Raw genomic sequence first — 26,981 nt, forward strand, 5'->3', positions numbered from 1 at the left:
TAAGTCTATTCTGAAGATCAAGTACCGTAAGGAGAAAAAGACATAACACACAAACAAAATCCATATTACAGTTTTAAGAGAAGAGACAAGCTTGCTCACCTCTCTTTCTCACTGATACACCTCCTGCAAACCATACATGGACATCATAATAGGAGGTTTGATTCACATGGTTCATATGGCATGAAAATAATAGTAGGCTCAAGGATGCATTTGTTATGGGCCTGAATCAGCCCAGTGCTTTGATCAGATGTAAACAAGTCTACCCAGTAATCACACTGAGTGGTCCAAGAGCTCAGGGTCCACACACTTGCCTGTGTTCTTTACCTCTGTGTCTCCTCATGTTAATTACTTGTAGATTTCCCCACACCTGAGCTCTCCTGTCCTCAGGCAGCAATAATCCCAGTTAATAACCTTTGTAACTGAGAAAGTGTGAGAAATCAAACTCCCTATAAAATAATTTCTTTCTGTTAATCCTCACCTGAGATATTTTTTCCATTTATTTTTAGAGAGTGAAAGGGAGAGGAGAGGGAGAAACATCAACGTGAGAGAGACACATGGTTTGGTTGCCTCCCTCAAATAACCCGACGAGGGCTGGGGATTGAATCTGCAGCCCAGGTACGTGCTCTTGAGCAGGAATGGAACCAGGACCCTTCAGTATGTGGGCTGATGCTCTAACCATCGAACACACCAGCCAGGCTGAAATGATCTTTTTCTCTAAAGTGCACCATTAGAGGGAATCGGAGAAAATATTTAGGGGGTGGGATTTAGACCTCCAGTCTTATTAGGGGTCTTTTCAAGAAGTCTTAAATTAAAATGTAAATTTAGCAGATGCCGCTCATATTCTTCCAAATCCCAATGGTTTTAGTTCACTTCTTGGGAAGTGCCCCATCCATCATATGTCAGGACTTCTCTGAAGTTGTCTGTCAGCAGCCACGGTGTCGCTTGGAGGCAAGGTGGCGCCCTAGGCCCACATACAACTTCTTAGTCCAGGTGCCCATCCGCAACAAAGGGTCAACAGAATGAACAGCAAAGACCCTGCCACTGAAGGACGCAGTGTCTACACGTGCTAACAAGACCAGTGTTTCCTCTTCACTTCCTCACTCACGAGAGGTTGTTAGAAGGCTGTGCTTTTAAGGACTGTGGGGCTTTCTTCATCATCTTTTAACATCCTTGTGTGGCTTGGAGTTTGCCTGTATTTTATTCTACCAACACAAGCAAAACAAATGTTAGTAACAAATCCTAAAAAGATGTCCACCAGTCTTAGAACAAATAAACAAACCAAACCTAGAACTGAGGCGATCTCGCCACAGGGGGGAAAAGGAAACCGTATAGCAGATTCTGCCAGGTTTCTCCTAGGCTTTGCACTATCCCAGAGCTGCTGTTGCTGTGGAGATGGACATGGGGACATGGTGATCTGGGTCAGGCCAGAGAGGACGGAATGTAATCTCCTTGCCATTTCTAACCCTCTAACCAGTCCGTGGCTCTGGCAGGGACTCTCTGCCAGGCCCAGACCCAGGGTGCCAACACGGCGAAGAAGGAGGACTCCTTACCCTTTGACTCTGAGCATCTGGTCAATGGTGTCCGGGAGGGGGATGCCGAAGCTCTCCGGGAGGAACAAGGTGAGGATGGCTGTCAGGATGGTCAGACTTCCCATGAGAATGTAGGGCAGGAAGCGGTCGTAGGCACCTAGGGCAAAGCAGAGAGCCCCACGCCAGGGTGCAGTTAGACTTGGTCCCCTCTATCTGGGGCTCTCGGGACTCTCCAATGGGGATCACTGCCCTCTCAGCCTTAGTCTGAGCTGCCAGGATGAGGTCTGGCACCTAGACAGGTCTCAGAACCCAGAGCTGGCACCGGCATGCCCAGTGGTCCAGGAGTGCCTCATGGTGCAGGGGAGGGGAGGGGAGCCATGATGACTATGATTCCTATTTCCCAATGCTGGGTTTCTAAAGAATGCAAGATTCTCGTCCAGGGTCACGAATAGCTCCTCCACCTCTCCAGACGTGTTGTAACCTATTCAATTTGCCTACAGGCCAAGCAACATGTTTCTGCTTGTCAGATCTATGGAGCATGTTCACCAAGCATTCTGGGTACTCTTAAGGTGGGTGCAGCCCTCCCCAAAGATGTGCCAGCAGGGATGCTCAGGGGAAAGCAGCTGCCAAGAGAAAATGATTTTGAGGAAGAGAAAAATAGTGCCCTGCTACAGAAAAGGGCAGGGGGCACACCCGCACACAGAATTAAACCACTGTGTCACATGCTCCGAGCCGCACAAATTCTCAGCTCATCAGCCCTCTTGAATGGCATCTTTCCCTCTCGCTGTTCCTTTTAAATTCTGATTCCAAGAAGAGATTCTCCAATTAACAATACTGGCTCCCTAAGCCACTCTGTAGTTTCTTAGGATAGGGGGATTCTGTTTGCTAAAACAGGAACAAAACTCCCTACTTTTCTGACCAATTTCAGGCTGAGCTACAAGCCAGTGCCTCTCCACAGCACACACACCTGGGCAAGAACCTTTTCCAGGCACAGATCCAAGATTAGATGGATCCCATTTGCTGTGTGTTTTCCCTTAGCAAGCCTCCTTCAGCTCGCATTCCAGCTCCCCAGTGCTTCCTTCCGTCCCATCGCTCCCCAGTGCACTCGGCCCACGGGACTTACCAAGGTAAATGAAGTAGGGAGATAGGATGCTGCCCAAGCGGGACGCCATGGAGCTGATTCCCACACCCATATTTCTGACCACGGTGGGATACAGCTCAGCTGTGTACACGTAGACCATGGAAAAGGCAGCAGTGACTCCAAACTTGCCCACCATCACCAGTATGGTGGACAAATAATACAGGTCTGGAGAAACAAAGAGAAGAAGGTAGGAAAAGGGGCCGATCCAAGGTACCCTGCTGTTGAGAGTTCCAGGTTTTGTTGTCTTTTGTTTTGTTTTGTTTTTGTCTGAAATAAACATACTTTCTCCTTTTTTTGTGGGGCTGGCAGTTTCTATAGCTTCCTATTGTGGGATAAGGGGCTACAGCCAAGATATCCCTCTAAATTGTTACTACTGAGAGGATGAATGGGTTACTCCAGCACAACATTTGCTGTGAAAGAGAGGCTAAGGGATGGCCCTAGCTATAGCAACCAGGCAGCCTCAATGGCCTGCCTCATTAGCCTTTTATTGCAGTTTTTATCTTTAGATACAAGCAGTAGGTGAGTAATCTTGGGAGGACACATGTGTTTGCACTATCCTCTAGGCAAGAGCATCAGGGACGAAGCATAAGGATTCCAGTAAACACCCGGGGGTCTGTATATGCGTAGAGTTGTTTGGAAAGGTTAAGGAATAATTAAGGGCACCACCTTCGATACTCCCCTAAGTCAGAATTCCGAAAAATAGGGCAGATGGCCTTCCACGCACTTCTCTGTTCTCGGAATATCCTCCTTAAAAGCTTTCCAACCAAGTCTCATGCTTCCCCACAGAGAAAAACAAATGTGCACACACTGAGTTGAGTCGAGAGTGGAACTAACCACCAGCCCCACCTGGCTGCTCTGCCCACTCCACACAAGCCCAGGCCACGAGGAGTGTCAGGCCTCAGGAGACACTTTCTCTGGATTTTTTGGCCAGGAATGCAGATGTGCAGGTGCGCGGTGGTGGCATTATTTTATTCCCTTCATGAACTGGGGGAGACAGCCTGGTAGAGGCTGAGCAGCTCAGCGGAGACCCCGGACGCACACGCACACGCACACGCTCCCTACCTGGGGGCACCAGCTGCACGAAGAGGAGCACGCTGCCGCCCAGGAAGAGGGCGGTGGCCATGGAATAGCGGCGGGGCAGGTGCCGCAGCAGCAGCCAGGCCAGCACGTACGCGGGGACTTCCACCACAGCCGAGAGGAAGCAGTTCACATAGACGTCACCGTGCAAGTTAGGGGTGTCCAGGGAGAGCCCGAAATAGCCCACCGCTATGGTCATCCTGCAACAGAGCGCAGAAGGGAGCTGGAGGAGCAGCATCCACCTGGGGCCGCCAACAGAGGACCTTCCAAGTGCAACGATGCAGGGAATTCACGACGACCCTTAGGGGAGGGCAGCAGATTGAACACAGGCTCCGGCCCAGTGTATTTTCAGAGGATCCCAAGCAGCAAAAAGACATCCAATTGAGACAGATTTACTTGATAAAACAACATCAATAACAACAAAACAAAACAAAAACACACACACAAACAAAATGAAAAGACAAAGAAACGCATCTCCAACCTGCCTGACGGCTTTAGAAACTCTAAGCTGAAGCTCTCAGTAAGCCAACTTCCCCGTCTCTGAGCCTCCCCAAACCCAGCAACTACAGAGGAGCTGGGGAGTGAGAGGAAGCAGTCAGCAAGTGGGGTGGGAGAGGGCTGGAAGGATAAGATCATGGTGAAGCATTTGGAGAAAGAGCCAGAGCAGACCCCCTGTGGCAACCAGCCAGGAAGAGGCTGGTCAGAAGCAGTGAACCCAACACCACCTGCTCCGGGAGGAGAGGGAGCTCCGATGGCGGGGTCACGTGGGCTCTCATCTGCAGGCCACACCCCCCACCCTGGCGTCCCTGTGCCCAGGGCATTCTCTCTGTCAGACTGGACCGTTATGGTTAGACTGGACTCATCTGCAGAGTGAAACCACAGCCGGTACAACCAGGGAAAGGGGCAGGAGCAGGAGTTCCTGGGAAACCCAGAGCCGGAGGTGTGCCGGGGGAACAGCAGGGGTGACTGGCAAGTCTATGGCACACACTGAATGCTGGCACTGTCTGAGGCTGATCCCAGGCGGGGCACTGCCCTGAGGGATCCTGGGCTATTTCTTGGAAATGGATGACTCTTCATCTCTAAGGGAGCAAAATGGCTGGCTGCCCAAAGACTGGCGCCTCGTAGTAGTGGAGACTTCAGGTGAAGTCTGCCTTCCTCACCCACAGGATCAGGTGGTGGCCTCTAACCCCAAGCGTCTGTGGCTGAGCACATGCTCTCCGGCAAATCAACTCCCTTCCTGACACACTTGGTGAAATGCATTAGAAGGAACTGGCAAGGACATCGAGACTGTGGCCCTCTTCCAGGACACTCTCTCAGCAACCCAGAAGGAGGGATCCTGCTTCCACACAGACTCCCAGAAAGTACTCAGCAGCCTCTGTAACTGAAAGAACATGGCGTCTTCACTGAGAGCTTTCCTGAAGGCTTTATCTGTCTTCCTTTTCTTTTTCTTTTTTAAAAAATATATTTTATTGATTTTTTTTTACAGAGAGGAAGAGAGAAGGATAGAGAGTTAGAAACATCGATGAGCGATGAGAGAGAAACATCGATAAGCTGCCTCTTGCACACCCCCTACTGGAGTTGTGCCCGCAACCAAGGTACATGCCCTTGACCGGAATCGAACCTGGGACCTTTCAGTCTGCAGGCCGACGCTCTATCCACTGAGCCAAACCGGTTTCGGCCCTGTCTGTCTTCCTTAGCCATTGCCTGGAGCACAGGGGCAGGAACAACTAAACTAGGACCCAACGCGAGCAAGGATTTACCTCAGGACCTGGAGGGGTCCTCAAAGGTCCCATGTTTCTCCCCAAAACCCCCACAACAGTTTCCATTTCCTTTTCTGAGATTCCATCAAGAATCATGCCCTAGCCAGTTTGGCTCAGTGGATAGAGCGTTGGCCCTCGGACTGAAGGGTCCCGGGTCCAGTTCTAGTCAAGGGCACATACCTTGGTTGCAGACTTGATCCCCGGCCCTGGACCTGGTTGGGGCACGTGTGAGAGGCAACCATTGATGTCTCTCTCACATCGATGTTTCTCTCTCTGTCTCTCCCTCTCCCTTCCACTCTCCCTAATAAAAAAACAAACAAACAAACACACACACACACACACACACACACACAAAAAAAAAATCAATGGAGAAATATCTTTGGGTGAGGATTAACAAAATAATAAAATAAAATACCTTAAAAAAAAGAAATATGTAAAAAAAAAAAAAAAGGAATCATAACATGCTCATTTCTTTGATGGCAAGACACATCCCTTTTACTTTCTGATGACATGGCCTCTCCGTTTTTGACTAAACCACATTCGCCAACGAGAAGGGCATGCATGACAGCCACTGCAGAGGCGTCGCGTGGAAGCCTCAGACGGTCTCACGTACGCACCACAGAATGATGGACATGATGGTGACCATCCGGATGTTCCGGGTTCGGAGCAGATCCAGAATGCTGTGGGACTGCGGCTTCTGCGAGCTTAGGTCTTGTAGCTGCAGGGACGAAACGACAAGGAGATAGGAGGGAGAGCAGGCCGGAGACTCAGAGATCCAACAGCACGCCTGAAACCCTGGCATCTTCCTCTCTGAGTTGGGGAGGGCTTTCTTTCTTTCTTAAAAAGGAGAGTAAATGAGAGGAGAGAAGATCCAAGATGGCTGCTCGGGTAGACACCTAACCGCAGCAGCACACAACAATTTCAATGGAATACAACTAAAATGTAGAGTGGACATCGCCCAGAGCTACAGGTAGTCGACTGACTGAAAATTCTACAAGAAGAAAAGAGAAAACCAGAAGGAAAATCAGAGGAGCTGAAAAAAAGCCCAAGGTACGGAGACATGCTGCGCGCCTGCACGCACGCGCGCGGAGAGGTCGCAGCCGGAGAGGAGAGGGCTGGGTGCTGCCTGGCGTTCCCTAGCAGGAAGGAAATGGGACCCCCAGCCTGGGCTGAACCCCCGAACCGGCAGCGCTGAGCCCCAGTTATGAGCCAGACCCTGGGGACCCAGGCTCCGGCAGGGGGAGACGGGGCTGTGAGGCGGAATCCCAGGGGAGCAGCGAAAAGCAGGGCCCCCGGAGTCGCGCGCACATTGCGCGCAGAGAACTGAATGTTGACTCTGATGCTGGATTACCCTAGCGGGAAGAAACAAAGCCTCCAGCGGCGCTGAGCCTCAGTCCGGACTGCTCTGAACCCCAGTCCTGGACCAGACCCGGGGACCCAGGCTCGGGCAGGGGGAGACAGGGCTGTGAGGCGGAATCCCAGGGGAGTGGCAAAAAGCGGAGCTCCCAGAGTCGCGCGCACTGTGCGCAGAGGACAGTCTGTTGACTCTGATCCTAGACTCCCCTAGCGGAAAGGGCGGGGGGGGGGGGGGGGGGGGGGAAGCTCCAGACTGGAGGAATGCAACAGGGAGCAGGAGCCCCTGCCGGACACCAGCCAGCCGGGCGCCGGCAGGGAGCCGGGCGACGGGGGCCCCCAGGGGGGGAGTGCCCCTGAGCCTTCGACCTCTGAGCGCGGGCAACGGAGCCAAGGCCGGGGGCTGCTTCCTGGGCGGCGCCAACCCCGGCAACAGGCTGAAGCAGCACAGGAGCCCGCGGAGAACAAAGGGGTGCCACAGGCCAACCTGCTGAGCTCCCAGGACAAGGAGGAAGAAAGCAAAGTTCTCAATGTGAAGAAATCAAGTGAGAGCAAAAGATAGTAAAATTACTTAAGAAAGAATACAAAGATCTTGAAAAATCAAAGACTAAGTCAGAACTCAACTCACCAGCCAACATTGCAACATAAATGCGTTTTAAAAAAAAAAAAAAAAAAAAAAAAAAAAAAAAAAAGGACAGAATGTTGGAACAGCGGCGGCCAGGCCTAGAGTGCCCAGGCACAAAGCAGTGGCAACCGGGCCCGGAGCAGCAATGGCCAGGCCCCAGAGCAGCAGCAGCCAGAACCAGAGCAACAACAGCCAGCACTGGAGCAGCCAGACCTGGGGCAGTGGCAGCCAGGCCTGAGGCGGAGGCAGCTAAGCCCAGGGAGGCCAATCCAGGAACACCCAGACCCGGAGTGGCCGGGCCGGGAGAAGCCGGGCCCAGAGCAGCCGGGTTGGGAGCAGCCAGGTCCAGAACAGCAGTAGCCAAGCCCGGAGCATCCAGGCTGGGAGCGGCCAGACTCAGAGCAGCCGGGCCCGGGGCAGCCGGGCCCAGAGCAGCCGGGTTGGGAGCAGCCAGGCCCAGAACAGCAGTAGCCAAGCTCGGAGCATCCAGGCTGGGAGCGGCCAGGCCCAGAGCAGCCAGGTCAGGTGCGGCCAGGCCCGGAGCAGCAGCTGCCAGGCTGGGAGCGGCCAGGCCCGGAGCAGCAACTACCAGGCTGGGAGCGGCCAGGCCCTGAGCAGCCGGGTCTGGTGTGGCCAGGCCCTGAGCAGCGGCTACCAGGCTGGGAGTGGCTGGGCCCGGAGCAGCAGCAGCCAGGTCCAGAGCAACTAGGTCGGGAGCGGCGGTGACCAGACCCGGAGCAGCTGGTTGTGGAACGAACCAGAGCAACAGAGGCCAGGCCCGGAGCAGCCAGGCCCGGTACAGCTCGCTCCTTGCCTGCCCCTGCCCCACGGCTGCCTCTCAGACATGGCTGGAAACTTTTCCGGGAACTTGAGGGTCTGCTGAATCAAGTGATGAAGGCTTAGATCTGGATGTGTTGAGTTAGTATAGGGCTGGGGTGTTGATCTGTGAGTGCCTTGGGTGGGGCCTGGATGAGGCTGGTTGACCTATTTGGAAATGTCTTTTGTGTGAAGTGTATCATTGGGCATGTGGTGGTATTATTGATATGAGAAAATGCTAAGTAACTGATTTACTATCTGAAAAGGGATTTACTATCGAGGAAAGGGAGGGAGGAAGAGACTGAACATAAACTGCACCTATGGATGAGGACAATGGGGGATGAGGAGGGGGCGGAGGGTGGGGTGGGAACCTGGTGGAGGGGGGAAGAAAAGAGGAACCTTTGTAACAATATGAACAATAAAGATTGATAAAAAAAAAAAAAAAAAAAAAGGAGAGTAAATGTAGTGACTGCATCTTGGGCAGCACAAGGCTTCCCCTGGCCCTGCCAGCACCACATTAGCATCAGGAATGAGGAGGGAAAATAAGAGACCAGTCCCTGGGGGACGCAGCCACAGCAGGCAGGCCCAAGCCCACGGCCGCCCCTGCAGCACCACCCCGGGCAGTGGCCATGCTCCAGGCCGGCCAGCCCCTGAGCGTTCCTTCCCGAGGCTGGATCCCTGCCCTCTGGGTCAGAGAGAAACTGGCTGTGTGGTTTATTGATCTGCTATTTTAAAAAGAATTAATGTTTTGAGTCTTCGTACCATGCAGTCTCTGGTCCACTTCCAAAAACAAAAACATTTCAGATAGAAAAACAGGAAAATTGACCTCAGCTTCACCCAGAGGAACTTCCTATGAAATTCGGCATAGCCAAGGACATTAATAAACCACACGTCTAAACACACTGATGTTTCTTTCTTAAGCAAACCCAGCTTTGGAGCTTGTTTTCCCAGAGTTAGCAGTTCAACCAAAGGTCAACTTTAGACTTAATGGATAGCCTCATTTCCTCAAGGATGCCAGAGGGACTATGGCTTCACCCAAACTGACCCCTCGCTGAGAAGCCACCAAAGCGGCTTCTCTGCAAAGCCCTCTCTGCCACCCACTCCTGCCCTGCCCGTTGGCATCCCAGCCCTTTCCGACGGTGCTGGGAGGAAGCGGCTGTGGGGCCACTGCTTGGCGGTGAGGCTGGCAGGGCTGGCCGGGCGCCAGCAGTGTCTCTGCTGCGTGTAGCTGGTCTCTTTCCCGAACCCCCACTCGGCGTCTTTGAGTCCCGAGTGTCTCTAACATGCCTTCCACACACTCCGGCATGACTGCTGGTGGCTGTTCTCACAGCTGGCCCCCTATCTTCCTGTCAGATCAGACACACATTCCAGAACTGCAGCAGCCAGCAACGGCAACGTCTGGCCTCTTCTCACTGTCACGAGACTGAAGAGAACTGTCTGCTGCCGAGGATGGACGCTCTGGGAGAATAGGAAGAAGCAAGACCCGGGAAGCAGGCAGGGCCAGGAGGTTACTCGTGGCATGAGAACAGGGTTTGCCAGGAGGTGGGATAGGGTAAAGGGTTGGATACCAAAAAGGACCTGGCTCCAAGGTCATGCAACAAGTAACCCCAGGAGGAGACTAAACATTTCTACCTCCAAAACTGTGTTTGCTTCATATTTTACATACTGTATTATTATTATTATTATTATTTTTTACGATTGGAGACGACTTAGCCCCTCACTCACAAAGAGTGCTTATGATTAAAAGTAATAAGATTATATGATTGCCTAGAAAAGAAGTGTATAAAGTATGAAAACCTAAAATCCACAAGAAAAGTGAAGAGATTTAGGTAGTTAGCACCTTCTTCTCAGCTTCTGAAATTTTTTATTTTTATTGTTTCAGAGAGGAAGGGAGAGGGAGAGATAGAAACATCAATGATGAGAGAGAATCACTGATCAGCTATCAGCTCCCTCCTGCAGAACTCCTCCTACTGGGAACTACTAGTAAGCCCACAATCTGGGCATGGGCACTGACCAGGAATCAAACCGTGACTTCCTGGTTCGTAGGTCGACACTCAACCACTGAGCCACACTGACTCGGCTGAGCTTCTGGCCTTTGTAATGCTGCCCTCAAACCACGGCACGGAGACCCTCCCACCATCTCCCATACAGGGCTTACCTCGCTTGGTTCAAAGATGGCTGAGGGTGCAACAATCCCGTTGATTTTGGCAGCCTTATGGATGATAACCTCTGCCTCTTTAAATCGTCCCTGAGAGATGAGCCATCGGGGGGACTCAGGGATGAACCTGAAGTACAAGAAGCAAGCTCTCTGAGGCATTCCTGCTTAACAGACCAGATGTAAAATGGGGGCCAGGTGGGAAATGGGGCCTCAGAACCAGAGCTAGGTTTGGGGAATATCCGAGTCAGAAGCAAAGAGATGATCCATGCCACACCAAATAAGAACCTGGAGTGTGAGCTTTTGAGTACACTGGAGTGCACAGAACTTGGAGGGGCCTGCTCACCGTGACCGGGTGCCTCCACTGGCTGGCCACCTCCATTTCTGCGGAGCAGTGGTGCCACCTGCTGGACACTCAGGAGACCAGGCAAGTTGGGCTCCTGAAGCCTGGAGTGTGTGAGCTCGGCCCAGCCCAGCTTCTTGCCCACCTTCTTGCCCACCTGTACGCCTCTGCCTGATCCTGGCATCCACAGAAGTTTCTACACTGGCCTCTGAGCTTCTAGTTTTTCCTCATTTCCACCGGATTCACCCAACTGACTTGTCAGACTCTCTACCTACACTTACTAAGGCATCTGGGTGCTTTGAGAGTATGTGGATCTTACTTTCTACCTCATCAGGTAGCTCCAGCCCTCGGGTCAGGACCAGGACCCATGCTGAGCTCTGTATCCCTTCTCAAATGCCCTGGAATGTTCGCAGCATGTGGGGCAGTGCTCTCAACATCCCCACCTGCAAAGGGCGATTCCCGCCACCAACAAAAACCCATGAAGATATTCACAGCACAACTTCTTGAGGTGTTACCAGCAGGTTTAGAGAGATTTGGTGGTGAGCTGACCCGCATGCTCGCCTTTGTGTGTGGCCTGAGAGAGGCTTTTTGCCATACTGATGTATCAGCACGAAAGGGCTGTGAGGTCAAGAACTGAAGTTTTGAAAAGGGAGACATTTATGCCCCTTCCAGCACCCCCAACAACTCGGCTGAGAACAAAATGTGACTGTAATTTACACTTCCTGTCTCTGGGAGCCCAAATAGGGATTTGTGGGTTGCTGCTGCCCCCTAGTGAAGGCCAGGAGGAAGACGGAAGATAGCCGGTTGGTGTTTACCCACCTCCTCCCCCTTGGGGCATACTCACCACCAGAGCACTGCGCACAGCAGCCCTGGCAGCGTCAGCGCCAGCAGCAGTGTCCGCCAGTCTCTGATAAAGTAACCAAACAGTGGCAGCAGCATGTAGCCAATTGCATAAAATATGCACACTCCTAACGTGGAGAATATAATTCGAGTGGATTTGCCAAGAATTTCTGTTCCTGATCAAAACAAGGGAGGAGTCATGTTAGCATTTTAATTTAGGTTCTTTCCCTATTCATCTTCTCTTGTCAACATGAAGGCAAGAAAGCTGCCAGAATAATTTCTAGGCCCTCCTGAGGGTTGGGATTCTGACCTCGGCCCTCTCTGACTATTTGTAGGCGTCCCTCTCGGTGACAGTTCTCTCATGAAAATTTCACCACTTCCTGAAGCCAAATGTTACAGATGCCACATTAGGCCTCAAAATGTAACCCTCACAGGAGGAAGAATTCATTAAAGGGGAAGTCTGCACAGCCTGACTATTATCCTTTAAATGTGAAAAAATATTCCTTTAAATGTGAAAAGAAATAATCCTTTCAACAGTACAACCGAAAGACCTATACGCTGAGTTAGATTCCTCCAAACAGTGAGACTGGTAACTTTTCAGTGAGAAAGGCAAAAGTCCTGCATTGTGAACTCTTAATTAAAACCCAAGGCTCACATGACAAAAGCCTGATCCTATCAATTTATTCTTGCTAGCCAACTTCACTGGCCGGTGTTTTGCATGAGGCCATTTCTTCCTTGGCCCTGTTCCTTATGTCATACTTCCCTCTTTGCTTAGCTACCTCAGCCCTGGGCAGTGGCAGGCCCTTTTTGCTGAATGGAGGATCTTGGGTAGGTTGTAGTAAAATGGCCATCAAGTCCTAATAAGACCAAGGAGCTACACCTCAGAGGCCGGAAGAGAACTGGCATATAGCAGTTAGGCTACATGCTGCTGGGGACCCAAGGCTGGGCACTCTGTGGACTGAGATTCTCTGCCTACAGACTGGGTTCTCCAAGAGGCCCTGGTTGGTATTGCCAGAGACCACTTCCCCTTGAGGGAAATCACAGATGGCTCCAGAGAGTGGGTGGTGAGATGATGGTGAAACACAGGATCGAGTACTCAACTCCAATTTGATGGCCATACCCAGGACAAACGCTGCCACATAGTTGGAGATCTGGCCCATGCCTACAAGGACAAACAGCACGGCAAACATCTCAAAGCTCTTGGAGAAGATCTGTAGGAAGCTGAAGCCTGTCTGCATGGCCATGGTCACAAACAGCACGTTCTTCCGACCAAACCTGGGAAAGAAAGCAGAGTGACAGAACCAGCGGGGAGAAGGCGGTAGGAAGGGGCTCCACCAAGAGGAGCTTTCTCCAGGACCATTGGGGACTGGTCGTGGACAGTACTGCTAGGGTACCAGTCTCGCAGTTCCTAGGCTGTTATCCCCCCACCCTCCACAGGACTAATACGCAGCCTGGGCACCATGGTGGTCCCAAAAAAGATACTTATTAAAAAAAAAAAAAAAATGCTGTTTTTGCCCTATAAGTTTTAGGAGCTAATAGTTTACTAGAGGCCTGGTGGACGAATTTGTGCACCAATGGGATCTCTCGGCCTGGCTTACGGGATCAGGCTGAAACAAGCTCTTGGACATCCCCTGAGGGGTCCTGGATTGGGAAAGGGTGTAGGCCAGGCCGAGGGACCCCATTGGTACATGACTGGAGCTGGGGAAGGCCCACAGGAGGGCTCCAGGGCATGTCTGGCTTTTTTTGTTCAGTCCTGATTGGCTGGACCCCAGCAGCAAGCTAACCTACCAGTCAGAGCGTCTGCCCTCTGGTGGTAGGTGTATGTCATAGGGACAGGTCAACTGTCTGCCCTCTGATGGTCAGAGCACATCATAGCGAGCAGTTGAGCAGCCTTAGCATATTATGCTTTGATTGGATGAATGGATGACCACTTAGCATTGTAGGCTTTTATTATATAGGATAGGTAGAGAAATAGACAGTGATCACTTAAAAAAAATCCTCACCCTAGGATCTTTTTAATTGATTTTTAGAGAGAGAGGAAGGGAGAGAAAGAGAAACATTGATATAAGAAACATCAATCGATTGCATCTTATACGTGTCCCAACCTGGGATAGAACCCACAAACCTAGGTACTTACCCTGACTGGAATTGAACCTGCAATCTTTTTGGTCCACAGGACAAGGCTCAACCAACTGAGCTACCCAACTTGGCAGTGATCACATTTTAGTCAAATAACCACCTTACTAAGATAGGTGCACTGAAGGATCAGCACTCAGGTGCCCCAGGTACAACATAGGAACCTATCCTGGACTGGGCACTGGTGGACTCAGATTCTCTGCCTACAAACTGGGCATGTAGGCATTCAGGGAAGGTCTCCTTAATGATGGGACAGTAAGATAAGGCCCTAGAGAAAAGTACTTGTTGGCAAGGGGGAGTAAGGATAGGGAGCATGCTTTCAATGATATTCACAATATAGCAAAGAAACCATTAATTACATGAGAATACCTTTTATTTAGCAATTTTTAAAAAATATATATTTTTATTGATTTCAGAGAGGAAGAGATAGGGAAAGAGACATAGAAACATCAATGATGAGAGAGAGTCATTGATTGGTTGCCTCCTGTATGCTCCCTACTGGGATTGCAACCTGGGCATGTGCCCTGACTGGGATCAATCCTGGGACCTTTCAGCTGAAACTGGTTTGGCTCAGTGCTAGAGCGTCAGTCTGTGGACTGAAAGGTCCCAGGTTCGATTCCAGTCAAGGGCATATACCTCGGTTTCGGGCACATCTGCAATAGTGGGTGTGCAAGAGGCAGCTGATCGATGATTCTCTCATCGATGTTTCTAACTCTCTATTTTTCTCTCTTCCTCTCTGTAAAAAATCAATTTAAAAATATATTAAAAAAAAAACAAAACACAATCCTGGGACCTTTCAGTCCCAAGGCCAATGCTCTATCCACCGAGCCAAACCAGCTGGGGCTATTTAGCAATTTCTGATAGGTACTCTGAAGGCACAAGGCATAAGGAACCAGGGTAATGTAAACCAGGGACCCTGAGTTAGCTTGCAAGGTCAAGGAAGGCCCCAGAGGCAGGTTGGTTAAGAGGGGAACACACAACTGTGGCTGGAGTCACCTGCTCACCAGGAACCTGCAGAGTGGGCTGGACCTACACTGCACAGGCCTTGCAGCCACATTGAAGAGCTGGTGCTTCTACTCACTGCACTGGGGGTTGTTTTATTTGTTTATTTGTTTGTTTTGGGGTGGTGGTGGCTAGTGCTACTGGCATATAGTAGTAGACAGAGACCCGAGATGATCTAGACATCCCAAAAAGCCCAGGATAGCACCCCACAACAAAGAATTCTCTGGCTCAAAATGTCAATAGCGTGAAAGTGGGAAACCCTGACAGTAGGAGACTTGGTCTAGAAGGAGACTTTGTTTCCCTCACCCCCTTCCGGCCTTTTCTTGTTACAGAGCACCCTACAGGCCGTCTAAGGGCAGCCCCTTGCTGCAGGCAGAGCTGTAACCTCTATCCCTGCTTTCTCTGTCTTTTCCGCCCAAGGGCTTCCTGGGCTGATGGGAAAGAGAAAGATCCGGGGAACCCTGACATAGCACCCGCCCCTGGCAGTACTGGTTGTACAGAGACTCTCACTTTTAAAGTATGACAACAAAAAAGTATCAATAAAATAAACAAAAAATATATGTCAACAAAATATCAAGCATATACAAGCCTACAAAACCAGGAAATACCAGTCTACCTCTCCCCAGGGTTGTACCTCTCATAATTCATGCACAAAAAACTAACTCAATGTCAAATAAAAGGCTTTAACAATCCCAGACTTCTTGAAGTTTAAATTCTTTATTGTTTAAAGTATTACTTATGACTCCTTCCCCCTCTCCCCCGGCCCCTCTTCAGTGACCTCTCCCCAGGCGCCCCCATCCTCCAACGCATACCCTCACCCCCTTACTGTCTGTGTCCATTGGTTATGCTTACATGCAAGCATACAAGTCCTCTGGTTGATCTCTTACCTCCCCTGCCTTCCCTCTGAGGTTTGACGGTCTGTTCGATGCTTCTATGTCTCTGACCCCAAGATTATTTGTATTGCTCTTGAATTTCAGCCTTACTTATTCATGAAGGTTAAACCTTTGTCCTACATTAAAAAGTTACTACTGGTATCCTAGACAAGTTGAGGTAATGAATCTATTGCACTTAGGTAATTTGTGTGACTTAGGTTTTGAAATGGTTGACTTAGAGGTAATGAGAAAGGAAACTCCCTGGGCCTCCCGTGGGGGTGCAGACAAGCTTGAGGGATGGTGCTCAGGGCTGACTGTAGGGGCTACAACCAGAACAGCCGTACTTCCGGCTGTTTCATTTATTGGACTCAAATGATCCTACTTAAAAGAAGTCAGCTGACAATTTTTTAAAAAAGTTTTGAAAAACACTGTACTAGCACTTCTAAAGACTAACGTAGTCCTTAAGATATTCATGAGATTTATTTCTGTTTACTTGGATAGTCCTTTGGAACTTAAACACTTTCCTCAGGTAATCAGGGTGTTACACAGCCGTTAGGCCCTCAGGCTATCCCACAAAGACCTGCCTCACCCGTGATGCATGAAAAATGCATTGAGTTTCAACTCTGAGCTTGGGGTATCTTCTCCCTGTTTATATCCAAGTAATTACCCTGAGTCTCAGCTGCCACTTAACTCAGAGAGAGGGCACTTCCCACTTGGAGAGCCTCTAAGCTCAGTCCCCTCTTCTCAGTCTACATTCTAGCCAGGTAATCTCATCCATGTTTGGGGCTGTGATGAGTGTTCTATGAGCTGATAATTCCCAAATGTGCTTCTTCAGCCCAAACCTTTCCTGGAGCACTATGTCCATATATCCAACTGCATACTTAACTCCTCCACTTAGGAGTCTCATCATCACCCAAGTTCAGTATGCTCAAGTTGAACTCACCATCTTCCCCTCTTCCGGAGCCATTTGTCTTAGAGAAGGGTATTGTCACCTGTCCGGTTGTGTAGACCAGAAACCATCCTCTCCTCATTTCCTGCATCCAACCTATAGCCAAGTCCTGTTGGCTTTACCTCCTACCCATTTATACCACCTGTAGTCCAGTCCAAGCCACCACCATCTCCTCCATAAATTATTGTGATAACCTCTTAATTAGTCTCTCCACAATCCCTCTCTTGCTTCCCCCTTCAATCCTTTCTCCACAAAGTTTATCACATAATCTTTTAAAAACTGCCACACTCCTGCTTTAAAACACTCTCAATGGCTCCCCAATGCTCTATGACTAAAGTCCAAGCTCCTAACCATCACTCCTAACCACCTGCTCTTCTGCTTGGGCCTCTGCCTGCCTCACCGCTCGTCTCTAACCACTCTCCACATCTCCACCACAGAGGACTTTTTTCCCATTCTTAACATATGCTGTTACGCCTTTTCTTTAGTTTAGGCTCCAGTTCATGCTGCTCTCTTGCACCCAGAGTGCTTTTTCCTTCCTCCATTCCCTTAGCTGGCTAATTTCTACTAATCTTTCAACTCCTGGTGCATGCTTCGCCTCCTCGGGACAGCCTCTCCTGGCCCCCTCTGTCAAACTCTCTTAACACCTGCACATCGCCTCTGTATCACTTACTACCACTGAGGATGGCAAGTGCTCCCCTCCACTGGACGTTTAAGACATTCTGCCTTGCTAGGAGGCAAGTTCTAGAAGAACAAGGCCCATGCAACACAGAAGATCAAGACTACCTGGGCCCAAATCCTAGGTCTGCCACTTGCTGGCTGGGTGACACTGGGGCAAGTCACTGAACTCCTCTGGGTTTTATTTTCCCCATCTGTAAAATGGAAATACTGCCGAGACCGGTTTGGCTCAATGGATAGAGCGTCGGCTTGGGGACTGAAGGGTCCCGGGTTCGATTCTGGTCAAGGGCACGTACCTTGGTTGCGGGCATATCCCTAGTAGGGGGTGTGCAAGAGGCAGCTGATTGATGACTCTCTCTCATCGATGTTTCTAGTTCTCTATCTCTCTCCCTTCTTCTCTGTACAAAATCAATAAAATATATTTTTTTAAAAATGGAAATACTAACACTTTCTACTTCACAGGGTTATGAAGATTATAGCAGTATTGTTTACTCAGTACGGCGTTTATAAGAGTGTCTGGCACACACTAAGTTCCACATGTTTGTTAAATATCTATCAGGGATCAGCAGGTGCTTGTTGCTAGATGAAGGGTATGGGGAAGCATAGACCCTTCCCCGGAAAGGACAAGTGTCTGTGGCTCATCTAGAATTAGCAGTCAATGGTGATAGCCTACTTAACTCTCAATGCTCACTGGTGACCACAGGAATCTGTCCTTTTTTTTTTTTTTTTTTTTTTTTAAATCGCTGAATGATATTCTGGAAAAGACAAATCTAGTGAGAAATGCATGTATTTTTCATGAGTAAAGACTCCTCAGTTAAGAACAATAATCCATAGATGTAAACATGCCAAAATATCACCCTGAAACAGGGCTACAGAATGAAATGGCTTTGTTCTTATGTAATACGAACTTTCTAATCCCGAGCTTCTCTATTTGAGACACCAACCAGCTGGGACGATGCTGGAACTCCTCTCCACTGGGGGACACGGTGCAGCCAAGGACCTTGCTGTAGGCCACTTTCTTGCCCTGGGTTTCTCCAACAGACCCCATAGCTCCGGGGAAGGGAGTAACATAACGAACCCCTCTGAAAACATCACAGAAACTCCGGACCTCTCTAAATGCTCACATATAATCTCTAAAATTATGCCTGTAATGTCAAGGGTACATGAACTCCCTAAGTCATGAATGGACCTTGAGTTAAGAGCCTTGGAATTCCATAAATAATCTGATTATAGGTGAAAATAGCGCATTTTCTGCCTGTTGTGAAGTAAGGGCAATAACCACTGGCCTCTTAGCTAAGGGGCAACAGTCCTGTGGACACAGGTTCTGCCTATCACGTCCCTACTGGCTACTGAGATCTCATTTTTAAAATATATATATTTTATTGATTTTTTTACAGAGAGGAAGGGAGAGGGATAGAGAGCTAGAAACTTTGATTAGCTGCCTCCTGAACATCCTCCACTGGGGATGTGCCCGCAACCAAGGTACATGCTCGCAACCGGAATTGAACCCGGGACCCCCCCAGTCCGCAGGCCAAATACAGCAACAGCCATCCATGGTACGCCTTAAGACCTACAATACAGTGTGTGTGTGTGTGTGTGTGTGTGTGTGTGTGTGTCTACCTCTCCCATGCCTGGGAACATGAAAGAGTCATGCTCACCTAGGGAGGGACAGCCAGACTAGTGCAGAAATAAATCCTGGCATATTTCCTGGTCAAATCCAGCTGATCCTACACGAATACAGCTCAGGTTGTTTTGTTTGGCACGAGTTAGGGAGAGGAGGTTGTTGGCTCTCTTTAGTTGGTGTGGTGTCCGTACTATAGATCAGGCTTCCCTTTCTTTGAAAATGCAGGGCCCTGGGCTGAAAGAACACTACTACGTGAAGTCATGAGCCAGGCACACAGACTCCTCTGCTCAGTGCCGGGGTCCCCTACCGCTGCAGGAGACAGACACCCACCTTACCTGTCTGAGAGCTGCCCCGAAACGAAGGAGCCTATCAGCACGCCCACGAAAAACAGGGAGACCGTGAGCGGGGCCTTCCAGTCGTCATCACACACCAGGTTCCACTGTAAGAGGAGCAAAGGGATGTATCACTCGCTTCTATTAAAAATGTTTTAAATGTAAACCTTCTTGGAAGATGAAATCAGAACACCCTGCATTCCCCAGCTCCGTTTACGTGACTCTGTGGGTGTGAGTCTGTTTAGGCAGCAACGGCTGACCCGGGCCGCAAGGCAGGGAGCAGGCTCCCCTCAGAGGGAGCCTGGGCTCCCTCCCCATCTGGTTTGTTCATAGCTTTCAGCACCATTGTTTTGCTTCTAATGTGAGGAAGGGAGCGGCAGAGAACAAGGACTCTGACCACATTCCAATCCAAGAGAAGGCATGGCCTCTCGTGGTCCCTCTGAAGAATCTGGGCAGAGCCCGGGGCTGCGGACGGGCAGGGAACCCGCTCGGTGGGGTCTGGGTCATGGCAGGATGGCACGGGCGTGGTTCTGAGCAGGGCTCTGGGGCTCTAAGGGCCAAGGCATCCGGCAAGGAACAGAGCCCAAGGGCCTGAAAGGCACCACCTGGACCTGTTCCTTCAGCTCTGCTCCAGTCCCCACCTTGGGCCAGTGACTTCTAGGACCTTCTGGTGATATTGAGAGCGGGGATCCCTGATGCTGCATTAACATGAGGCCTGATTACAGCCAAGAGCTCTGAGCTGGATGTCAAGAAACTGGGGTTTTGCCGAAACCGGTCTGGCTCAGTGGATAGAGAGGTCGGCCTACAGACTGAAAGGTCCCGGGTTCAATTCCGGTCAAGGACATGTACATTGGTTACGGGCACATCCCCAGGAAGGGGTGTGCAGGAGGCAGCTGACTGATGATTCTCTCTCATCGATGTTTCTGACTCTCTATCCCTCTCTCTTTTTCTCTGTAAAAAAAAAAAAAAAATCAATAAACTACCGTATTTTTCGGACCATAAGACGCTCCAGACCATAAGACGCACCAGTTTTTAGAGAAGGGAAATGAAGAAAAAAAGATTCTGAAACAAATAGTGTCCTAAAATATTTTATGTGCATTAAAACCCAACATCACAGTCATAAACACATGTAATCAACCCTGTAAAGTAAACAGCAGCATTCAGAACCATTTTAGAGCCGGGCAAGCACACAGAGACCACACAGAGCCGGGCAAGTAAAAAAACTTTTTTTTTAAAGTATATGTGTAGGCTATATTTGGACCATAAGACGCAGGGACTTTTTCCCCCCACTTCTCGGGGGGGGGAAAAAGTACGTCTTATGGTCCGAAAAATACGGTATATTAAAAAAAAAAAAGAAAATAAACTGGGGTTTAGCTTCCAGTCTACTGTTAACTGGTTATCCAACCTCAAACAAGATTTCCCTCTGCAGTGTCCCTTACTTTCAATTTCTGTAAAACAAGGGTTGGGGTGGGTAACAGGCATGGTTTCCCAGCACCCAATATGTGGTTTTGCCCATGGTTACCATAAAAAGGCCTGCAGGCTCGGGGAAGCAGCTGGACACTCAGATGTGAGGTCGTTCCAGCCTAACAAGGAGCCAAAGCGAGGAAGAAAAGCCAAAGCAGGAAGCTTAGTGGTTCCCAGGAAAATGTTTCTCAGAACAGAGAGATGGCGCTCTGCAGTAACTAAGCAGGCCACCTGCCAGGGCATTCTTGCTTGCCTGACGCCAGGCTGCTGGCCTGCCCTCCATGGAGCCTGCAGGCTCCCCAGCAACACAGAGGAGCAGTGGGAATGTGTGGCTCCCAAGAACAAAGCATCTCTTCCAGGCTAAGTGACGCAGGGAGAACAAGCCTACTTCTCTGCCCTACTGGGCAGTGTGTGCACAGCCTCAGGGCCCCTTGGAGGGGTAGGAGGCAGCCCCCAGGCTGGACAAGAAAATTCCTGCAGCTGCTGATAAGGATGGCTCAGCCACACAGCTGGCTCTCCACTCTGGCACTTTGGATGGGCTGAGAATTGGGCGGGGGGGTGGGGTGGGGGGACGACCCTACCCCAGGGGAGCATTGGGGGTCTCCAATTCCTGTATCTAGAGGAACTCCAGGCTAGCTCTCAGACAGGCAAGGTGGGTGTCAGGAGGTCAGAATCTCAAAACACTACGGCTTGAATGCTTGGGTGATGGCAGCCTTCCTACATCTGCAGCCTCAGTGGTGCCAGTTCCCAGATACCCTTGTCCAGACATGGCTGCTAAAGCCAGGACAGGAGCAGCAGAGGAAGAGAGCTGAGGGACTCGGTGACGGGTGCTAGCCTCTGGGTATTAGGTAGGGTGTGAGGCAGAGCTTCAGGGGCCAGATGGTGGCTATTGCTGCTCTTGAATGCGATGGGATCTATTCCCAGCTAGCACACATTGCGTTTGTAGCAAAAGAGATGAAAAAAGACTCAGTAGCTGTTTCTCAACAGGTCTCTTGTGTGGGTTAGGGACTAATATAACTGAGCTACACTAGGAATCTACGGGGGCTTCTGCAGTGAGTTCTAGGGTGATAGTCCCCCCAACCCATGTCAGGTCTCCCAATATAGATAGGCTTTTAGAGAAATCTGGGCTGGTAAGGAAACAAGGTGACTAATGCTCATGTTGGGATAGGTCCCCAGATCATACCTCCAGCTCCCACAGCTGCCACTTGGTTCAAACTGTCCTTACTCCGGGCAAGTGTGTAACTCCCTGGAGTAACTGGGCTCTGCATCCATCACTAACAGTTCTTGACAATTCTCAGGGCCTGGCTTGGGTCTCCCAAAAGCAAACATGGACTAACACTTCCTACTGGTCACATGGGGGGGGGGGGGTGGCACGGCTATGTGTAGGCTCAGGACAGGTATAGGTCTCAAAAAATGAACACAGGGGCAAGCACGGACTAGGTCCCACCTCGCCAACCTATCCACTCACCTGCCAACTGGCCTTGGTCTGCAGTGGCCTTAGAATTTGGCCTGAATCCTCCTTGGAAGGAGGGGTGGGTGATATGCACAGAGGAATCCAGAGTTCCCACACTGAGCTCCTGGCTCCCCAGCCATGACTAAAGCAGCTCCAGACCAGCTCACTGATGCCTCCACTTGGTGCACTGGATGGGCTGTACTGGCTGTTAATAACTGGTATCAACGTCAGGACAAAAGGCGTGGATTTAAGATTCAGGTCCTGAGCCTGGGATTGTGACCCCTCTGCTGGATGAGCTGTGAAAGGGGAGTGTCTGAGGGCCCAGCCTGAAAAAATGTGGGAGCGATCCTGGCATTGGGCCTAGACTTGCTATCCTTCCTGGCAAGAAATAAGCCTTTCATATCCACGGAAGGTTTCATATTGCACACTTAGCTGTGTACAGTTCGTGTCACTTATACCTCAATAGAGTTGTTAAAATTTTTAAGAGAGAGAAGTGTGTCTCTTATATGTAGGATGTAATTGGTGCTGCTTCTTGGTTATAAGAAATAGATTCTAAATGTTCTTACCTAGAACTAACTGTTCTTGCCCGTGAGTTGGCTAGAAGGGAAAAGATACAGGGTCTGTGCTCAGGGCAGAAGCTCTTCCCTGAGATGTATCTAGCCTGACTGTTTCAACGGTCAAACACACTGGTAAGACTCACTTGTTGCTGAATGCCATGTATTCCTATACACATTTAGTTCGGCTTTCTGCTGCAATTAATGACAAATCCTTGCCCCAAGGCTGGCAAGGAGAAGTGTCTGTTACCATAACCACTATAATGCCTGGCAGTGCCCTGTACAGCTGAGGTTTAGTAGTCATTTGGTAGAGAGGTGAGTGAGTGAACAGATGAAAAAAAGGGCTGTGGATCTTCAACACCATAGTATCCTTTGTGCTTGGCTGCCCAAAGCTCAGATGAACCCTGAACTTTGATCTCTGGAGTAGATCTTCTTTGCTTCCTCAGCCCTTCCCTGAGTTAATTATCAGAACTGTGACCCAGAGTGTGGGTTCTCAGCCATCCAGAGAGGCGCTCACTCTGCTCACTGAGAGCCACAGGGGTCTCAGGGGGCCCAGCAAGGGTCTTCTTTGGCTTTTCAGAGCTACAAAACGCAGGGATAAGGGTCTGTGCTCCCCCTGAGTCAGCAAGGGCATAGTGGTGAGGCGCAAGCTCCAGGTCTGACCCGACTCGCCACCCAGAGTCAGCCCAGCCCCACATCCCCGGGTGATGTGGCTCGTGGATAACAGTGGGGGCTCTCCTATCTTACAAGACTATCTGTGTATGACATACAGCTGACAGAAAAGCTAGTCCAGAGAAAGAAGCTTTCTGGGACAACAGGGAGAAAGTCACAGTGCTGCCAAGGGCTGGGGCAGGGGGCTTCTGGGAAGCAGAGACAGGCAGAAGGCAAGGGGACAAAGAGGACTGCCAGGCTTTGGCTGAACAGACTTCAACTCAAGGGTGCAAGAGCTACAAGTTTCTAAAGGAACTTTTCTGGCTGTAGGCTGGGCTATGGAGACACCAAAAAGCAGGAGGCCCAGGCAGTGTCAGAAATCACCCAGGATGAACAAAAACAGACCTGGAGACAGGGAAGCATCGATCAGACTGTCAAACCTCACTGGGAAGGTAGGGGAGGGTGGGGGGAAAAGGGGAAGAGATCAACTAAAGGACTTGTATGCATGCATATAAGAATAACCAGTGGTCACAAACAACAGGGGGCGGGCATACATGGGGAGGGGTTTGGGATGGGAATGGGGGGGATGAGGACAATTATGTGATACCATAATCAATAAAGAAATTTAAAAAAAAGAAATCACCCAGGTTCTCAGAGGAGGGGGCAGTCCTGAGTCAAGAAGCTCCCTGGGATTAGAGCAGCACAGCAAGGTGGGGTGGCTGACTCCCCAACTCCAGAGATGACTGAGGGGCCAGAGAAAGGGCCAGTCTAGAAGCATGTGGACCACCAAACTGTTCCCGGGTCGTGGGAGAGCGATCTCATTCCCTAGTGTCCCCTTCTTTCTGCCAATCCCAATCCCTGCCACAAGCTCCAGTCCGTGGGCTGGGAGATTACATTCCCTTTCAAATATTTCAGTCAATGCTTTTCAACCACTCTCAGATTCCCCTTCTGTGAATTAAATTATCCTTTCCTTCCTCAATTCTCAAACTGGAGAAAATGATTTCTTAAATTATTCATTAATCCATTCAACAACCATTTTCCTGAGTACCCACACTCTGTATCCAGCATCATGTTAGGATCTGCAGGATTAGCAAAGATGTAAATCTAACACCAACTTTAGTCCTTGCACGTACACACTTTAATTTCAACAAAGGCAGAAACACACAGGAGGTCTGCGGTTCCCGTCTTCTGCTGAAAAAAATGACTAAGAATTCAGGATCAGTGTGCTTCTGCATATGATGTGGGGCAGAGGTGGTCAGCATGCCAGGTCTGCATTTAAGGGGGGGGGGGGAAAGAAAAAGAAAAAAAAGGGCCTTAGAAAAATGGAGTCAGAATGTTAATGCAACAGCTTGAGGCACAAGTAGCTCTGAATGTCAAGTCAGGCATTCCAGCATCTTCAAACAGAGGGCTAAGTAAGATATTAATTTGGCCTCCCAGCAAAACTGACAACCTGTCAGTAGGTGAAAGGGCACACAGCTCTTACGAAAGTGCTAAGACAGTAAAATACATAGGCTAAATATAAAAATGAAAAAGCTGAAATTGGCAGCAATTTAAGCTAAGGACCCCTCTGACAGGCGCTTATCCGTACCACCACCTCCACTCTCAACCCAGGGCAGGGTGAAGGCAGTAAAACAAGAGCAGATGACGAGAGTTAAGTCAAGGGTTACGGGTAAAAGCCAGAGATGCCACGAGCTTCTTCTGACTTCCCCCTTCCAGAAGCAGCTAGAAGCAGAATTTGTAGGGACTCCTGGGTAGAGGTTAGCTTCCCTGTGTGGCCTGTGCCTGCCACCAGACAGACAGTCTCTGCTTCCACAACTCTCACTGGCTCCCGGGAAGGTGACAGACTTGCTTGTGAGGCTAGGACTGAGGATCTGCGATGACAGAAAGTTGTGATTCTCCCTGGAATCTTGGGCCACAAAGCACAATCAGCTACCTCCATCCGGTGTCTCTCTTGTCAACACCTCAGGACACTAGAATGTCATGTCACTAGCTGTGAGATCCCAGTGGGGGATCCCCTCTGAATTCTGCCTTCCTTCTTGGCTGTTTCAGACTTTGCACCTGCTGAGCCGAGCACCCCAGACTCACTGAGAGGCCTCCTCTTTCAGGAAGCCTTCCCTAATCCGCAAATCCCTGATCCTGTCGTCCTGGTGCTCATCAAGGAGGGCTCTCTCACTGCCCTGCTTGCTTGGTTGGTTGTGTTGAGACTCCAAGGAGTGAGTGCCAGTGTCTTAGGAAGATGCAAAGCACATCCACCCGCACCCATTAACATCGTGTTATACATTCAGTTCTACTGACGAGGGGGTCGCCAGAGGACAGACAAAGCCATCCAAAACAAAAGAAATCCAAGGTGCTGGGGAATGAGAGAGGTTTCTGGCCCACTTCTGTGAACTACAGCTCTATGCTGCTTTGCGGTAACATTTCTGGTCAACCAGTCGCTCTGAAGGGATCTTCAGACGCCCGGATCCTAACAGGCTGATAACCAACTATCAGTAAAAAGTGAACAATTCCTTAGAGGGCATGCTCAGACTGTCATTTTGGGGTGAGGGTGTGGGTGAGGAAGGAGTCACTGGAAGAGGGAGCAAGAAACAGTTTTATACACATGCTATCCCTTAACTTTAAAAGTTCAGGAAAGAAAAGGAGCATTTTTGTCTCTCTCCAGACAGATGCCAAGAGGCTGGCAGAAAAAACCCCGTCCCAAGCCCCGGATCTGCTCCTCAACCCTCTCAGAGAACCTGGTGCGGGCCGGGCAGCCGGGGCCTCCTTGGCTCCCTCCCCAGCCTGGCCATCGGGACAGAGGGAGAGTTTGCCCATCAGTGAGAGGGCATCTCTGGATGGAAGTCACAGCGCCCAAAGCGTTCCCAAGCCGCCTGGCCGGAGAATGGATGGCATCGCCAGTGCGCGGCGCGATGGGGGAATGGGAGTGACAGCAGCACGCACTTTGCCCAGGTGAAGTGCGTGAGCTCCAAGGCTGCCAAGGAACTCCCCCCACACACCCTGGCCCTTAGTGCCAGCGCGGGGGCTGGGACCCACCTCGGTGACGATGGTGGACAGGTAGACGTCCCGGCTGAACTCCCAGCCGTCCAGGCAGCCCTCCTGCTGCAGCGTCTCCAGGTCCACGTCGCGCCCCGGCTCCAGCCCGAGCGCCGAGAAGTTGGCCATGGCCTCGAGCCGGTAGCGCCGGCAGCTGTGCGGCACCGGGCGGCCGTCCTGCAGCCGGAGCGGGGCGCTGTGGTTGCGCCAGGCGCTGCTCAGGTTGGCGGAGTCGGGCACCCGGCAGCGGTGCTCGGGGGTCGCCGTGAGGAACACGGCGGACATGCCATTGAAGCCGTTGGGGATGATGCTGGCGCTGAGCAGGAAGAAGATGAGGCGCTGGAAGGGGCCCCACTCGCCCAGGAAGGCGGTCACCTCGTCGTAGTCCCGCATGCCGCCCCTCGGCAGCCCGCAGCGCGCGGCGCGGGGTCGCGGGACGCGGAAGCGCGCGGGGGCGGGGCGCGGAGGGCGTGCGCGCGCGCGTGCGCCCTGGGACTCCGCGCCGCGGGACCGACCGAGGCACCGGCCGGGGAACGGGCCGTCGACTTAGCCGCGCGCGAGCTCCCGCCCCGGAGCGGCCCTGCCTCCGCCGCCGCCGCC

General features: G+C 50.8%; 1 protein-coding gene and 1 long non-coding RNA gene across 2 annotated transcripts; both read right to left on the reverse strand.

Annotated features, from left to right (window-relative positions):
• Window positions 1–753: 753 nt before the first annotated feature.
• Window positions 754–26,981, reverse strand: SLC22A5 (solute carrier family 22 member 5). Its single transcript, XM_036423234.2, has 10 exons — window positions 26,382–26,981; window positions 19,233–19,336; window positions 12,760–12,914; window positions 11,644–11,815; window positions 10,460–10,586; window positions 6,125–6,225; window positions 3,733–3,947; window positions 2,653–2,835; window positions 1,551–1,686; window positions 754–1,202 (listed from the first exon to the last, which is right to left on the reverse strand). The coding sequence occupies exons 1-10, from the start codon at window positions 26,772–26,774 to the stop codon at window positions 1,115–1,117; spliced, it is 1,674 nt and encodes a 557-aa protein (XP_036279127.1). The 5' UTR covers window positions 26,775–26,981; the 3' UTR covers window positions 754–1,114.
• LOC123651786 lies at window positions 13,807–15,544 on the reverse strand. Its single transcript, XR_006740707.1, has 2 exons — window positions 14,569–15,544; window positions 13,807–14,322 (listed from the first exon to the last, which is right to left on the reverse strand). It is a non-coding gene; the product is annotated as an uncharacterized LOC123651786 (long non-coding RNA).

This window comes from Pipistrellus kuhlii, unplaced genomic scaffold (assembly GCF_014108245.1).
Source record: "Pipistrellus kuhlii isolate mPipKuh1 unplaced genomic scaffold, mPipKuh1.p scaffold_m20_p_8, whole genome shotgun sequence".
NCBI classification, from domain to species: Eukaryota; Metazoa; Chordata; class Mammalia; order Chiroptera; family Vespertilionidae; genus Pipistrellus; species Pipistrellus kuhlii.

Excerpts from the sequence above, each read along its gene's own strand:
- SLC22A5 (XM_036423234.2), bottom strand. The coding sequence starts at position 26,774 with ATGCGGGACTACGACGAGGTGACCGCCTTCCTGGGCGAGTGGGGCCCC. Across the intron at positions 10,587-11,643 it reads CTGTGCGCAGTGCTCTGGTG|GTTCATCCCTGAGTCCCCCC; the intron begins GTGAGTATGCCC and ends CTTGTACTTCAG. Across the intron at positions 1,687-2,652 it reads TCCCTACTTCATTTACCTTG|GTGCCTACGACCGCTTCCTG; the intron begins GTAAGTCCCGTG and ends GCTTTGCCCTAG.